The 17,978-nt window shown below is 32.2% G+C and overlaps 1 protein-coding gene and 1 long non-coding RNA gene across 6 annotated transcripts in view; both read left to right on the top strand.

Annotated features, from left to right (window-relative positions):
- The window catches only part of LOC108742192 (protein gustavus), a 51,406-nt gene extending 44,903 nt beyond the window's left edge, over positions 1 to 6,503 (top strand). For 2 of the 4 annotated variants that reach the window (XM_018477264.1, XM_018477291.1), the window contains exons 2-5: positions 1,761 to 2,058; positions 2,363 to 2,708; positions 2,787 to 3,059; positions 3,123 to 6,503. In XM_018477264.1, the coding sequence (XP_018332766.1) occupies positions 1,761 to 2,058; positions 2,363 to 2,708; positions 2,787 to 3,059; positions 3,123 to 3,262 (1,057 nt within the window). In that variant the 3' untranslated portion in view covers positions 3,263 to 6,503. The remainder of the gene's footprint in view (positions 1 to 1,760; positions 2,059 to 2,362; positions 2,709 to 2,786; positions 3,060 to 3,122) is intronic. The other 2 variants (XM_018477274.1, XM_018477282.1) reach the window with 2 other exon arrangements.
- A 2,399-nt stretch (positions 6,504 to 8,902) lies between these two features.
- Positions 8,903 to 15,251, top strand: LOC108742220. 2 transcript variants are annotated; one of them, XR_001938630.2, is made up of 4 exons: positions 8,903 to 9,145; positions 12,039 to 12,206; positions 15,084 to 15,148; positions 15,220 to 15,251. It is a non-coding gene; the product is annotated as an uncharacterized LOC108742220 (long non-coding RNA). The 2 variants fall into 2 exon arrangements; XR_003232370.1 differs by lacking the exon at positions 8,903 to 9,145 and adding an exon at positions 11,557 to 11,647.
- The last annotated feature ends 2,727 nt before the right edge of the window (positions 15,252 to 17,978 follow it).

The raw sequence follows: 17,978 nt of genomic DNA on the forward strand, positions 1-17,978 counted from the left end.
TGATGTAGAAGAGGAGACCCTTCTATGCGCTCTTGATATTTATACACTAATGTCTGGTCACCCGCTGCGCGAAGCGTCAAGGGAGACATAGTCTCGCTTACGATCGACCCAGCGACCATGAATCTGAGGGGTGTGCGTTCCGTACGCATTGTTGCCAAACCGAAAATTAAGAACGTCAAATCACCAAATGAAATCATATAGGAACGCTTTTGTTTTGTTAATAAGGTTTTGCAATGCCAACATATGTGCTTAGGATTTTATTCTCTTTTATTTTTCTCCTTCGTCAAAAATTCAATGTAATGGTGGGATGTTAGCATTTATTTCCTTTAATTTTTTAAGGGCGTCGAATATTCGTTTTCACTTTCAATATGGCAACGCAGTTGACACGTGTCTGACCATTTCTTTTGTATAATTACGCTACAACGCTTGCATGTATCGACTTATGCAACCGTCTGTTTTCCGAGGGAAGGGAAGTCATTGACCCAGTTAGTCATTAACTTTACCTTACGCCCTAGCGCCCAGCTCCATTGTTAAACAAAGTAAGGGCAACAGCCAAAAAGAATGGTACGTTGAATTACTTGTCCAAATAATAGGCAGTAGATGTTTCTGACAGTTGAAATGTCGTAAGAGATAAAAACTGATATTTGTTTACACAAGCTCTTTCTCTGTTTCGGTCATGTAAATATTTTGCGGGGAATATGATAAAAATAAAATAATTAAGCCATGCTAAAGATTGCAACCGTTTGCTGGAGCGGCACGCTCAATGAAGATTGAACAGCTGGTCAACGTAAATGACTCATTCAATTGGTTTTCGTAATGAGAATGACGTTCAGTTGGAATGTGTAGTTACGTGCCATTTGAATTAATCAACAAATAAATGTATTGCTAGTCTCTTTCCGTCAAAAATTGCTAAACATTTCCGTGAAATTTTATCGAGGAGGAGAAGTACCTCTGTCCAAGTTTTGGAATTTGTCTAGAAAGCTAAAAATGTTTTTAGGGGTGGTTGACAAGACAGAATCATTGAAGATCATATGTATCTATAATATTGAAAATTTGAAGTGATTTGAAGTAAAAGTATATTTCTGAAGAGCACAACAAATTGCTACATTACTGATTATAAATTGTTATGAGTTCTCATAAATAGTCATTCAACTTGTTTGTGTAGGTTAAGTTTTTGTGGTGAAAACACATATAAGGGAGCGTCGGTTCTAGGTTTGATGAAACAGATGGATTGTAACGGTAGCGGTAGCGAAATGCTAGATGCTAAATGCGAAGAAGGTGTGAAAATCCATACCTGAAGTTCTGAACGGTGTATCGCGCGAGAGTATGATTAGTCCTTAGACTTCGTTTACTAAGGGCTGTTAGATCGTACCTGTACTTGGATACAGCATTTGTATTTTATGCGTCCTGTTTGTATATCAAATAAATATCAAAATAAATGTTGAAGATGTTCTTGTTGAAATTTCTTCAGTTCTTAAAACGTCTTCTCCTTCCACCATTGAACCTCTTTATTCACCATTAAATATGTGCACCATTATTTTTGGAGGACTTCTTTCAGATACTCAGATACATAAAATTACCTCCATTTTATACTATATTATACACTATTTTCCATGATCTACAATATGTGACAGAGATATGCGTACCATACGTAAAGTTCATCAAAATAATATAGACGTAACTGCTTAAAAATTAATACAAAGTAGATAGAATCTATCTTTCTTTAATTATGAATACGTTAATTTGTAATTTTGTTATAGAAATAGATATAAAGGCGAGTTTCGCAGCGGCAGCACAACAGTGAGAGGCGCCGGTAGCGTAGTGGGTTCCGGCGGCGGCACAATCGGCGGCAGCGTCGGAGGCGGCGGCGGCGTTGGTGGAAGTGTAAGACTGTGCGAGGTGCGGCGCGCGTACAAAGCCGCCGTGGTGCCTTGCAAAACGGGCCGCCGCAGGGCCCGGGGAATGAGCATGGGCCAAAAGGTTTCAGGAGGAGTCAAATCCGTCAGTCGGGACGCGTCCGCCCCTTACAAACCGGTCATTCCCAGAGAACTCGCACAAGTAAGTCATCTGTCAACTACTTAGGAACTTAAGGATAAGAAATAATTTGTAGAGAGGTCCAGGTTATAACATTAAAAATTTCATTTAAATTTTACACAGAATATGTTCCTCAACAATCTTCTCATAGAATTTGAAACAATATTTCTGTATAAATTAAAGATAATCAAATTTATGAAGTAGGTGTCTTCGAGGAAGCCGTATTCTCATTATCGGAACATATCCTTTGTGATTCTGATACCGTAAAAGTATACGGGACTGTTATATACTCGCCGACAATTTCGTGTAACGTTTGTTTGATGTGTAGGAGTTTCAGCGTCCAGCCCGACTGGACATGCTACTGGATATGCCACCGGCTGTGCGAGAAACGCAACTCAAGTACAGTTGGAACTCGCAGGATCGATCACTCAACATTTTCGTCAAAGAAGACGACAAACTGACCTTCCATAGACACCCAGTTGCGCAAAGTACCGACTGTATACGTGGTAAAGCCGGCTTCACCAAAGGTCTCCATGTTTGGGAGGTATCCTGGTCGACAAGGCAACGTGGTACCCATGCGGTCGTAGGCGTAGCCACTGCAGATGCGCCTTTACATTCCGTGGGTTATCAGAGTCTCGTTGGTAGTACTGATAACTCCTGGGGATGGGACCTAGGTAAGTCTTTGGAAAATAGTATAAACAAAAAATTGTTAGTTTCGATGAATACGTTTTTATTGAAATTTGTCCTTATTGGTTTTGCAGGCCGAAACAAATTATATCACGATTCAAAGAACAACGCAGGTGGAGTAACATACCCGTCATTACTCAAACCAGACGAGACATTCATCGTGCCAGATAAATTCCTAGTTATTTTGGATATGGACGAGGGAACGCTGAGTTTCATGGTCGACGGTCAGTACCTGGGAGTAGCATTTAGGGGCTTGAAAGGCCGAAAATTGTATCCTATAGTTAGTGCCGTTTGGGGTCATTGTGAAATAACCATGAAGTACATTGGGGGCCTTGATCGTAAGTAATATCTTTATTAACTCTTGGACACGTATAAAATTTGCTTTTCTTTTTTTGTTTCAGCCGAACCATTACCTTTAACTGATTTGTGTCGACGCGTGATACGACAGTGTCTCGGTAAACAGAACATCGAGGACAAAGTGACCAGTCTGAATTTGCCTCTTCCTCTTCAGACGTATTTACTCTATAGGGATCGTAGATAATAATAATGCCCATATGAGCAAAATAAAGCAAATTGCAACCAACCCAACGTGTTCGATGAAAGACTGCAGTGCAGCAACGTTCTTCTTCGATCGACTTTGCATCATGTCGTATACAAAAACAAAAAAAAAAATAACTGACTTCCGATGGGTGTTTTTATCCCTCACCGTTTCACAAACAGTTCGTCAAGTGTTGTTATTGTCGCCAGTATAAGCAAAATTAATAAGAAAAAATATTGTCTTCTAGCATTGGCTTCCTTTGTTATGTCGTAGTGTAGTACGCACGTGTACAGTTTGTTTTAGTGACGAGTGTGCAAAACCGATAATCTTGACAATTGTTCTCAGTGACTGCGATTGACACTTGGATTTTAGGTGCATATTTGTTTTGTGTACGTCGTTGAGAATGCGCCTTAGCACCACATAAACATACACACACATTCATATATAAACACAAACATTTATATACCATTCACGTTTACACTTGACGAGCTTGTGATATAAATATCGACGAAGACACTGTGAATATTTCGTTAATTATATTTTTTTTGTATTTTACTGTTTAATTTAAGTGTATTTGCAATTGGTTTCGATAAAACGTTCGTGTTGCAAGGATCCAATAGATTCTATTTTTTTGTCAGTTTTTGGGTTCAATCAGTGGCATTTATGTTGTGTATTAGATTTTTAACCAAAGGACAAGTGTTGCCGCACAAGTTCAATTTTTTTACTTTGAAAATAAAAGGCTGTTCTTTAATGTGACGACTTTGTATGATTTCTGTGTTCGAACAAATTTGCGACTACTTGTAAACACGAGGGTAACTGATTTACTTCCAGATAGTTAATATGCTTTCTTCTCAGTTTATTACACGTAATTATTTTTAATGTCGAGTTCATAACAATGTGATATTATTTAATTTTTATATATTTTACCTTATTTAAGCTATTTGAACTGGAAAAAAAGCGAGTCTTCCAGTTTCGAAACGGATTTTGTTCAAGCACAGAAGTGATCGTACTGTGTAGAAAATGACATTTTTTTAGTTTGTGAATATTTGTCGGGTATTTTGAACCGTTGTAAATATTATAATGAAAAAGAAGACGTAGAAAACAAGAAGCCAATGCAACTGTGTGTTTTAAGTTACTTTATTAGAAAGAAGAATGTACGGTACTTTCTGTGTTAAATCTGTAATACCGACCAATTTGGCCGATTTTTCATTTTATTACAGTTGAAGCGAACCAGTTAGCAATTATTTTTGTAAATAAGTGCTAGTTTAATAATTGACAAACATTTACTCTTTAACTAAAAGAGTTGTTCTGGAGTCACATGCGTTAGGCTCTGCAACAGCAATGATGTGTGCATGTGTGTTTGTGTTTGTTAGTGATGATGAGAGTGACTGCTCTAGTGTGCGTACGTCTTCCTTTATTAATGACGACACCTTGTAGTAATTTCTCCCTTGTCTCTCTTTCCTGTTACCTTAGTGAAACTGAAAAACATTTTCGACGGATCTCATAGGGATGTAAACATTTTTTCCAATCTATTATAACAACGTGTTGGTTGAAATTAGCTTGCGCGGTATATATTGTCGATGATGCAGTGACAAGAGCCGATTTAGGGAAATTGATAATTGTTAAATACACTAAGTTTGCCTAATTAGTCGTATCTTTATACTGACAGTGCTCAAAATAAAGAACAAATAAAAGATATGAAAAGTTGAACAACGAACATTTAAATCCAATTTTATTGTTTTTCGGTGCCTCAAAAGTATCACTTGGAAAAGAAACATAATCGCAAGTTATCATGTGCACCAGTTTCTATAAGAGAGTGTTAACGTGTTACGTAGGCCAAATATTTTATTTTACTTCTCCACCCTCCCATTTTATAAGAAAAAAATAAAAAAATTATGGACTTCCCTCCTTACTCCAATGATAATGTATAAGAAGTAACTTTTGAATTCGAAGTGAAAAATTAATGATTAAATTGTTTTCAAATTCAAAAACAAATTATTCTTATAAATAACTAAATACGTAATTTCTGTAACGAAATTTAATCTCTACACACACACTCTTCATCTTAATTTCAACATCATTAACAAGAGGTAGCCAATTTTTAATTTAATTCAAATTGATTCGTAGCGTTAGAATACTTGAAATGGTAAATTATTTTAGTTATCTTATGGCTTCCTTTCCTCTCTTATAAGCAAAAATAAGAAAAATCGAATCCCCCCACCCTTGCTAAGTAATATTTACATGCTTAAGTGGTTCAGAACCCTCTTAGTACAACTACTGCAGCATGAAGGGTTTAGAAACGGCGCATCACTACTACTATAGCGTAATCGGTTTTTTTATTTTATTAGCTAATTCATTAAATTAATAAACGGCTACCTCAACAACATCATTGCATAAAAAATACTTAGTGGTGCGATTTACAAGACTGAAAATGGACGTTTGTTATATATTTGGTAAATGGGATTTTGCACGAATTTTGTAAATTAAATTCGATTAGCTCATTGTCAGTAAAATTTTGGAAACGTAATTGTGAAGGTATTGATTGTGATGGTGAAGTAAATGTTCATTCATTTTTATAAATTTAGAAAAAGTGTACTTATTTCATGCAAGATGTTGATGCGCGATTTTGTCGTAATCCTCTGAATCCAAAACAATTTGGCACAGCTCTTGATTTCACTGCGTTAGTAGTTTGGTGTTTATGTACCTACTGTGTAAGTGCCTAATCTTTAATTCGATCAGTGCTTTTGTGCAGCCCAAGGCATGGATATAATATCGATGAATGTCATTTTTTGAGATTTTACCGAAATGTGTACATAACAAATTATTTGATTACTCAAAAAGTACCGAAGTGACGTACGATTATTAATATTGTTTGCCAAACTTATTCATTTCGAAACATTTATTTATAAATTTACATGACTATTATAATATAAGGCGCGTATTCTTGAAGCAGCCGCTAAAAGTGATCAGGATATTTTAAATATTATAACTTGCGTAAGGAACTCGAAAATCCTTTTGATTTTGGACAAGAGAGTATATTTTTACTGAGCAGCCGATAAAAATGAGAGTGATTTGTATAAAAAATTAAACGATTTGATAGAATACAAGAATGAATGTTAGTAAGTTTCACTGGCTATATATCTGATAATTTTAAGTTTTTTCTGCTGTGACTGTCAAGGCGTGTAATTCAAGTACTCGGTGTATAATTCGTAGAGTAAGAATTAAATAAACCAATTAAACAACACTTGAAATGGAGTATCATTTATTTTGTCCAAATTACTTTTTTGTATATGGTTTAGCCTTTTTTAGGTCATTAAGAAAAGAAGTTACTGTGCCAATGAGAAAAGGGTAAGTTTATACCGACATAAATCCACACCTCTATTTAATTTTTCAATAACAAAACTAAATTAAATATAAAATCAATAATAATGATGTTAATTGCTTGTGTGATTATAGGGCAGTTGTCTAGTTGGTAATAAATAATTTAAAGTTCGGTTAGGTCATACATAATTATTTATTATTGAAGAACTTTTCGATAATTTTTTTTCAAAAGCAAGTAGGTATGTATTTTGTAAAGTAGCGTTTTAAGAAGATTTTAAAAAATAACTTTATTCTTAACTGTTTTTATAAAATTTTAAGGTAGTTCTAAAATTTGGTATGAGTGGATTTAAATATCGAATAGAAGGGTGCGATGTTGTCCGTATTGCATACATAGCGGGAAATAGACACTTTAAATTTTTTCTATTGACAACCCAACTTACAACTTGCAATAGAATTAATATATAGATCAGTAAATTTACAGTTAGTCTACTTTGTATACACGTATGTGAATATGTTCGTATATGCTGATTTCCGTAATTTTAAGTTACGTCTCTTGAAGCTCTTCTTGTAACGTTTTGTACAGTTATATGTAAAATTTATAGTTTAATCGTTAATTAATTCTCATATTGACATATAAAAAAAAAAACACAAAAAGTACATCGGTCAAATTTCTGGATCACTGTGATTCAGAAAAAGGGATACAAAAACACTTATTTTGTCAGAAGCAACAGGTGATGTTGTAATTTATATAAATTAAATGGAAAACTTAGTTCATTAAAAAGTTTCATTGGATGTGAAGAGAAAAACGTAACAGTTTTAGTGAAACCATCAGTATTATGCGTTTTATTCACTTTAATTTTATTTTTAAATGTTTCACCTAGCCGAAATTCAGTTTCGCTTATGAAAATATGAAAAGGTAAATGTAAAAGTATCATGAGACTTTTCAAGCACTCGAATGTATATTTCCGCAATTAGTCAATCATTTGCCGATCTTTTACTGGTTTACCACTATTTATTACTGATAAAAAAAATATGCATTGGATAAATTCTAATTCTTCTTTATTCACATCTTTAAGGAAAATTTTCAGCCGTTCAATTTACGTTGAATGTAACTGTACAAATGTTGGCATTTAAAGATTATTCCATCCACAATACTTAATATTATTTTACTTCAATGTTAAACGTTTTTATACGTGTTTGTGTATTCCGTTATCTGTGAAAGATAGCAACGAAATCGTGGCCTTTCTGTATGTGTGGCTTTCAGTTTCTGAAGTAACTTTCAACAGAATGGTTATTAATTTAAAATTCTGCTTTCGGGTAACGCAAAAGTATAGTAAATTTTTACTCAAGGAATAAGTTAAATAAAAATTGACTACTGGGAATGTTGGATTTCAGTTTGTTTAGGGTTTCCATGATGCAGAGGAAAATTATGTAAGTTTATGAATGAACGAATAATCTAATGGTATAATCTGAGAATAATAAGAGGTGATAGCAACATTTTTTAATTTTCATTTTATGTCAATTCATTAAAACAACTAATGAGTGCCTGCACTATACATACATATATATATATTTATTACCATTACCGTATCGNTTATAATTACTGCAACTTTGACCCTAAAATAATTGTGTTTAACAAACATATGTCTGAAATTATTGGAGCATGTATGTGCAAAGAAGAATATAAGAAAAATTGTCAAGAAAATGTTTTTTAGAAATTAAACTCTCTGTGGGCCATTTTCATAGTGTTATCGACCCTGGTGTTTTCTGCTTTTGTCGAAACATCGGTGTGGAAAAACAATAATTATTCACAAGTTCGTGAAAGCATGGAAATCCTTTTGCATTTTCTTCATTTAACATAACTTTTCGCAAAACAAACGTAGCTTCTATTATTTATTCATTGGAAAATTGTTAGATACCCTGTATACAGTATTTATTATGCGATTTTTATTTTGTTGTCGTCGCATGTAATGCTAAGTTGCACTTATCGATATTTATTCTTTTATGTCATAAAAAGGTGACATTTTTCTGCAAATTTTTATATTTTGTACAAATGTCATTTAAGGATAACAGGCCGGGTTTTGTAGGGTAGTGTTAATGTCGCATTGAAAGATGGAAAAAGGTTGAATTCAAGTATCGCCAAAAACACTCCCTTATACATCAATATGTATAAATATTTATTGCGTTATTTTCTATTTGATAAAAAAATGTCCTTTTTACATGTTAGTGTTTTAAGTCCTTTCAGATCTTTCTTCTTCCACACACTATTATTTTTTGGAGCATCCTGTATAACAACAATAGGAGGAAGGCTAAAACGTAAAAATCGGTTCATTTGTCCTTGTGTTCGGCTGTATTCGTTGCCTGATATCATCGTCCTTTAATAACTGTCTTGCGCGATTGTATCAACTTCGTAACTGCTTTTGTTATACTTACCGTACGGATCAGTTTTAATATTAATACGTTAAATTACATTACGTTTATCTTAATTACAATAAAAAAAAATAATTACTGTAAAAATGTGAGTGATTGAACACTTAATCCTAAAGGATATTTCCAAAGTAAAAGGTAGGCGTCTTCTTTTTACCTTTTGTTACCAAAATTAGAATAAATTTGAAAAAGTCGTTTTGAAAGTAGAAAGAAATAATATCTATAAATATCGTATGAGAGATTTATATATTAATTACAACCTGTTCTATTCCATAATTCGTTTCTTTTTAGCCGGTAAATATTTTTTAACAAAAGTAGTTATGATTTAAGTGGTTCATTGAGAAAACAGAGTGTATTTATGCAGAGTGTTGGGAAGATGTTAGTATCATGATACTTTTTTTGCATATTTTTTTGTTAAACATACATACAATTTATACATCTTTTCGAAGTGAGTTAGTTTAATATTAAATATTATTCTGAAAATTCATTTCTGAATTTTTACCCACTACACACTACTTCAAATTAATGAGGGAAAAATTGTTGCTGTTGTCACACCCCCGCCGGGAATCGAACCCGGGACCTTTGGCTTTACGCACCAATGTTCTGGAATAACCAACAATTTTTCCCTCATTAATTTGAGGTAGCGTATAGTGGGTAAAAAATTAAAAAATGAATTTTCAAAGAATAATATTTCTTTTTTTTTGTTTTGGATGGATGGTGTCTAATGTAGTCTTATAAATTTTATGTTGTTTATAAACAATTTATTAATACACTTCCGAAAACAAAACAATCAAATTTGCAACAAATTATTTCTTCCACCTGAAGAAGCAGTTGTATGTTGAAATAGTTGTCGTAGACGATAACAATAAAATAGTTATTTTTGAAGTTTTATTTTATTTTCTGTATGGCGTATCTTCTGAAATGGAGTTTCAACATGCAAGGGCTACAATCATCAAATTGTTGAATTAGTATATCTTTGATTTTTTACGATGCTTAATTGTAACAATAATTGCTTAGCTATTTTCATCACTTATAAATCGAAATCTAAAAAATATAAGAATGTCCCCAACAGTGACTTTAAATTTTCTAAAAGAAAATTTTTATCAAAAACTTTATTTTTATTGTTTCTGTTAACTAATAACATTTAGGATGAACCCAGTACGTAAACCCAATTATTTTGGTGGCCAACATGGCTCATTTATGCCAGTTTTGTCATTTTCTTTGTTTTTAGTTACTATTGACGTATTTCATATTGAGCTAGTGATGTTTTTCTTATATGGGTATACCGGAAGTATACATCAGCTGCCTTATTTTAAATGGAACACCTTGTATATTATTATATTTTTAAATTCAGCATCGTTTTTAATGTCCACTTTGTTAAGCATAGTTTTTGCCTGCGCGGTATCTTTTTGGAGTTATTTAGTAATGTCTAGAAAATTCGACGTTTGTAATACATTACAAAAATTTTAATATTTCAGCAATTATACTCGCTAAAAAGATGCGGCTGTCGCTGCTAAAAAGAGCATGAAACGCACTTAGCTTTCCATCTAAAAATTTCTTTCAAAGCACATTATTTAAATCATTACACTAGTAATCTTCAAACTTTAAATGTTTCAAACATCAATAACTCATTTTTTTAAAATAGGAAGCCTTTTTCACTTTGACATCGTCAGATGCAAAATTAATGTTTGACCGTCGGTCAGGCACTATTTCCAACCTAGAATCGATGCTGAATTCAAAAATGTAATAATATACAGGGTGTTTCATTTAAAATAAGGCAGCTGATGCATACTTCTGGTACATCTGGAAGTCCGTCATCTCTGAAATTAATTTCTGCAGATGGAAGATTTGACCAGAGACATTAATTTCTGCAGATGGAAGATTTGACCAGAGACATTTTTTATTGGAAACGTTTTTCTTCTCGCAAAGCGCGCTTAATGGACTACCCTGTATATGTATTTCAGAATCTGAATGATTCGCTCAATACGAAGAAATATTTCAATAAAAATGAAAATAGAAAATTGGCAAAAACGATCAATTTGACCACTAAAATAATTGCGTTTAACAAACATATGTTTGAAATTATTGGAGCATCTAAGTGTAAAGAAGAATATGAGAAAAATTGTCAAGAAAATGTTTTTTAGAAAACTAAACTCTCTGTGGGCCATTTTCATACTATTATCGACCCTGGTGTTTTCTGATTTTGTCGAAACATATGTGTGAAAAAACAATAATTATTCATTAGTTCATGAAAGCGTGAAAATCCTTTTACATTTTCTTCATTTAACATAACTTTTCGCAAAGCAAACGTTCCTTCGATTATTATTTATTCATTGGAAAATTGTTAGATACCCTGTATACAGTATAAAAATTAAGCGTTTGAAAACCCTATTTATTTCATTATTTAATTCGATAGCAGTGTTAAAATTTTTTATAGGTCTTTTTTATGTGTAACAAGTTTATGAATACATGATATGCTTTGTTCTTTAACCTTCTAAAGACATTGCTATCGCATCGAATTACTCACATCTGTTTCAGTATAGTAAAAGCGTTGCTGCGAATTGTGTTAACTTTAAAATAATTTGTATTATATATTTTACAATTTGTTTAAACATTTAAAAATAATTCTAAACTCTGATGGTAAGTTATTACATTATTTTAATGATCTAGAAAAATAATTAATTAATTATGATACAATAAATGAAACCACTTGATGTAAGATTCACTTGTTATTTAGCCTATTTTACTTTCCAAATTTTGTTTAAAAATTTTTGATGGCGAGTCATTTTTCAAATTCCATAGGAGTATATTTTAGGTAGCTACATCATTGAACGAATTTTACCGTTAATAATTTCTGCAAATGTTTGTATTTAGCTGTTATGGGGTTTAATTAATTCTGGTACAATTATTTTTCAGTTGTATTTTATGAAATCTTAATATATTTTTGTAGAATGCCAGAGAATTATATTGCACCTCAAATAACGGACTTGTAATAAGTAAACATATAAAATTGACTTAATTTTTTTTAAAGATTCTTATATCTTCATCAGTACAAAGGAGGTAATATTGGACAACTTTACAAAAGCTAAGTCATGGAACAAAACATTGCTTTCCCATTAATTCCATAGCGCATCCAGGTATTCAAATGCATGTCTCGAATTTCACAGACGTTCTACGTTAGGATCCATCAGGAATGAAGGTAAGTTGAAGCATAAATAGTTTTATAAGTAGGTAGAACTAGACATATAAATTTTAATTGAAGAAAATTAAGCAAACTCAAGGGGTGAAAACTTTTTTCTTTGCACAACGATGCCAACGCTTTTCTCTACAATGATAAGGTTTCATCTGGATAAATTATAAAAGTAATAGCCAAAGTTGTAAAGATTGTTAAAGATACCTATGTTATTATTATTCACTTTTAGCATATAGTAAAATAGTATGAGTAAAAAAGCAATATCGTTATAAATAAGACTCACAATTAGAAATGTAGATAGATAGATAGCTTTATTAAAAACATTAGATATGTTTTATATACATAAGGAGCATTTACATTTACATTTACCTACTTTCTCGTTTTTCTGCTATTTTCCACCTTATTCATAATATTTCTCTCATCCTTTTTAGACCATCCTTTCCTTCCATTTCAATTTCCCACTTTTTTGCACCGTGTTCGAATATATCTGGTTCCAATTTACATTATCTGCATATTTTCAACTCTGTCTTCTTTTTCTCAGTAACTTGGCGTCCACCTTTCACGTTCTAGTCCAAATCTTGTTGTTAAAACTTGTAAAAACTTAGTGTTTGGTTTTTTAATTTTTTATGTTGAAAATTAGATTTTGTCATAATTTGTTTTTTCATTTGATTTAAATAATACTTAACTTATTTCTTATTGTCAGGCTGACTTTANACGTGACATTGTTTTAGTGAAACCATTAGTATTACGCATTTTATCCACTTTAATTTTATTTTTAAATGTTTCACCTAGCCGAAATTCAGTTTCGCTTATGAAAATATAAAAAGATAAATGTATAAGTATCATGAGACTTATCGACCAGTCAAATGTACATTTCCGTATTTTGTCAATCATTTATTGATCTTTTACTGGTTTACCATTATTTAGTACTGATAATAAATATGTATTGGATAAATTAAACTAATTCTTCTTTATTCAGATCTTTAAGGAAATTTTCCAGCCGTTCAATTTACGTTGAATGTAGCTGTACAAATGTTGGCATTTAAAAATTATTCCATCCACAATACTTAATATTATTTTACTTCAGTATTATAACGTTCTTATACGTGTTTGTGTATTTCGTTATCTGTGAAAGATAGCAACGAAATCATTCTCTTCCTCGTACTAAATATCTTGGCATTAAATCACCCTGCCAATCATCCCATAACAAATATCGCAATCCTATCGCGTATTTGAAGTCTGCTATTTTTCTTCTTCATTTAACATAGCTTTTCGAAAAGCAAACGTAGCTTCTATTATTTATTCATTGGAAAATTGTTAGACACCCTGTATACAGTATAAAAGTTAAACGTTCGAAAACCCCGTTTATTTCATTATTTAATTTGATAGCAGTGTCGAACGTGATGCATCTTCGACATCAAAATTGCCGGATCGAAATTTAGCGAACCAGTTCTGGCACTGGCGTACTGTTGTCAATACTCCTTCTCCATACATCAGTCAATTTTTCTTTCTGGCTTGAACAGCATTTTTACCCTTTCTGTAGTAAAACAGTAAGATATGTCGAAAATGCTGCTTATCGCTCTCCATATTTAAAAGGGCACCAACCAAAAACTANCATTTAAAAATTATTCCATCCACAATACTTAATATTATTTTACTTCAGTATTATAACGTTCTTATACGTGTTTATGTATTTCTTTATCTGTGAAAGATAGCAACGAAATCATTCTCTTCCTCGTACTAAATATCTTGACATTAAATCACCCTGCCAATCATCACATAACAAATATCTTAATCCTATCGCGTATTTGAACACTGCTATTTTTCCCTCTTATAATTTCCTCACATCTCTTTTTAACCATTTTTCCTACATTTCAACCCTTTCATCCCCATTAATTTAACTGTTTTTGATTAATTTTTAAATCTTTTAGTGCATCTTCCCTTTCTTTTTCCTATATTCAATATTCTCTTTCTCCAATATTTTTCTCTGATATCTCCCTCTTGTAATCTCCCTATTTTCCTCCTCATATTTTCTAGCCCTTTTAAATGCTTCTTCGTCTATTTTACTATATTCTATTTCCTTCCTCAATATGTGGTCTGGGGTGCTCTAATCTATTTGTAATAACCACTTTACATTTTTTTTGTAAATGCTTTCTACTTGTCCATATTTGTTTAAACCTCAAATTTCTGCCCCGTAAAATACTGCACTTCTAATTACTGCATTATCATTCTATTCTAATTTCCTTTAATTAATTTTTCTCCTCTTCCCCAAATGCTCCCCAAGATACATCCTTATATAGGCACACCTTATCTCTGTTGTTTTCACCCATAAAATTTTCCTAAATATTTATATTTTCTTAACTTTTCTATCATCACCTATCCATACACCTCTGTTTTTTCCATTTTCCATCTGCTGTAAGTTAAATGCGGCTAAAGGTGAATAATATCAGCATGTCTATCTTTTACAATTTCTACAATTTCGAAAAATTATCGTTATGGTTTTATAATCTACCCTGAGGCTAAACATTGGCATAATTACGTAAGGCAATAAAAACTAAAAGTAAGTTTCATCTGTTTAGTTTACTTAATTTTCTTCAGTAATATATTTTATAATTACGAATTAGATATATTTAGAAATTTCAATTTGGAGTTTTTAAAATGCTATTCTATTTAAACAGGCCTTCTCTCAATATCTAAAGGAAAATTGATTTTTTTGTGGACATTTTTTATGCTTGTACAACTTTTGAAAATTGAAACCAAACTTTGATGTTCCTTTTAAGATTTAAATCGGAGATAAAGTAGGAGAGATAAGTTATTTCAATGTTGTTCCAAAATTTCAAACCTTCCCTAAGCTGTTGCATAATAGTTGTTTGCTGATTTCAGATATTTGTACCAATACATGATGTCATCTTATCAAGGAAGAGGGAATAGTCTAACTACGTGGAATGGTAAGTTGATTAGTAAATAAATGTGCACAAAAACCTTTATATTTATTGGAATCGTTTTTTGGTTAATTTAGATTGGATGATGACTATACTGCGATGAATTTTGGATAAGTTCATCGGAACCTGAGTTTGCTGTCTTTCATTTAAGGGAAGAAAAAGGGTCATCCTATGAGCCTGTGCCGAACAATTTCATTTTCTACTGGGAATTTTAATTTTTATAACAATCTGTAAAAAAGTGGGTTTATTGAGCTAAATTATTAATTTCCAATATGGGTCAATTTTTTATTATTTTAGTTCATGCTTTCCTTTTGGGTGTCTAAGTGTCGAAGTTTTTANAGCATAGAACTATTTATTCCAATATTTATCACATAATAGTACTTTTACATATTAATGTTAATATCGATGTAATAATAAACCATTGGGAAAGGGGACTTGCTTTGGGGAGAGAGTGGAGGTATGCAAGGGATCGAATGTATGTGAATGCAAACACAGGGTATAAGTGAATGCGAGGGAGAAAGAGACGGTGTGAATGAATGCGAGGTAGTAAGGGTGTGACTCTGAATGCAATATGAGCGTAGTTGCAAGAGAGGGATGTAAATGAGAGTGTGTGAGAGAGACAGGGTGTAAATGAGTGGAAAAAATGGGTAAAAATGAATGAGAGTGATGCAAGAGAGGGTTGTAACTGAATGTGTGTGTGAGAGCGAGAGAGATAAGGTGTAAATGAATGCGAGACAGTAAGCGTGTAACTCTGCGCGTGAATGTAAGAAAGGGGTGAAAATGGGTGTGAGAGAAAGATAAATGAATGTAGTGGAGAATGTGTGCGTGAACGAGTATGCGGTGTGAACGTAGAGTGATGAATGGGGCGTATTTGTGCGTGTGCTTTTGAATGGGTGTGTGCGTGTATGTATGAGTGAATTAGGGTTATGAGTGAATTAGGGTGTATGTATGTGGGTGCACGTATGAATGAGTGTGTGCGGGCGTGGAGGGCGGGCGCGAGGGTAAAGGGAGGGCGCGGCGGATAAGGGGGCAGAGGGGAGGCCGCGGGGGAAGAGGGGAGGGCGCGGGGACAGAGGGGTGGGTGCGGGGGCCAAGGGGAATGGGGGGATATAAACAAATAAAAGAATAGAATGCACAAACTGTTTTTTATTTTTAACAAGGAATGGGGGGATATAAACAAATAAAAGAATAGAATGCACAAACTGTTTTTTATTTTTAACAAGGATGAANAAAAATGAGTAACATTTTTATTTTTCCTCTGATGTTTAACATCTACAGTTATTTTGTTCGATTGCTAATATTTAAAAGCTCTGACATGTAATTTTGTTATACAATCAGATGAAAAGTAAATTAAGTTTCACAAATTTCAGTGTCTTTTTTCACTAATTCAAAAAATGAGTAACATTTTTATTTTTCCTCTGATGTTTAACATCTACAGTTATTTTGTTCGATTGCTAATATTTAAAAGCTCTGACATGTAATTTTGTTATACAATCAGATGAAAAGTAAATTAAGTTTCACAAATTTCAGTGTCTTTTTTCACTAATTCAAAAAATGAGTAACATTTTTATTTTTCCTCTGATGTTTAACATCTACAGTTATTTTGTTCGATTGCTAATATTTAAAAGCTCTGACATGTAATTTTGTTATACAATCAGATGAAAAGTAAATTAAGTTTCACAAATTTCAGTGTCTTTTTTCACTAATTCAAAAAATGAGTAACATTTTTATTTTTCCTCTGATGTTTAACATCTACAGTTATTTTGTTCGATTGCTAATATTTAAAAGCTCTGACATGTAATTTTGTTATACAATCAGATGAAAAGTAAATTAAGTTTCACAAATTTCAGTGTCTTTTTTCACTAATTCAAAAAATGAGTAACATTTTTATTTTTCCTCTGATGTTTAACATCTACAGTTATTTTGTTCGATTGCTAATATTTAAAAGCTCTGACATGTAATTTTGTTATACAATCAGATGAAAAGTAAATTAAGTTTCACAAATTTCAGTGTCTTTTTTCACTAATTCAAAAAATGAGTAACATTTTTATTTTTCCTCTGATGTTTAACATCTACAGTTATTTTGTTCGATTGCTAATATTTAAACGTTTTGGCAAGTAATTTTGTTATACAATCAGATGAAAAGTAAATTATGTTTTACAAATTTCAGTGCGTCATTTTTCACTAGTTTAAAAAATTATGTATTTAACATACATCGTTATTTTCTATCTTTGCTAATATGTGACACCATCGTCAAGTAATATCATTATACAAGTAAAATATGGTGAAGGTGCTGGCCGTCCTACTCACAAGGGATTTCGCAACGTGCTGACATTATGGCAATTCTACTTATAGGTGATTCACAAAATTGCTGAACAGGAGGACTTCTTTGTTTCAGCTCGTTGAAATTCAACGATTTATTGTAAGAAAGAAAAAATATATGACGAAAAAAAAACAACCCATAAATAAATATATTTAAAAAAATTCCTTAAACAGAAAAAGACACAAAATTATCAGATGTGGCAAAATGTGTGTAACTCCAACTTATACATTCGTTTTACATCACATTTATTTTCAAATAAACCAGAAACAAGTACTTTTAATACTAATAACTTAATATTAGATGTTAATATGAAAATTCATTTTTAATTTTTATCCACTACACTGGTTAGAGCATTGGTGCGTAAAGTCAAAGGTCCCGGGTTGATTCTCGGCGAGGATGTGATAACAGTAACAATTCTTTGTCATTAACTTGAGGTAATATATAGTGGATAAAAATGAAAAATGAATTTTCAAATTTATATTTAACAAATGCTTTTAGTGTTTTCAAATCTAT

The sequence above is a fragment of the Agrilus planipennis genome, unplaced genomic scaffold (assembly GCF_000699045.2).
Source record: "Agrilus planipennis isolate EAB-ADULT unplaced genomic scaffold, Apla_2.0 scaffold3, whole genome shotgun sequence".
NCBI classification, from domain to species: domain Eukaryota; kingdom Metazoa; phylum Arthropoda; class Insecta; order Coleoptera; family Buprestidae; genus Agrilus; species Agrilus planipennis.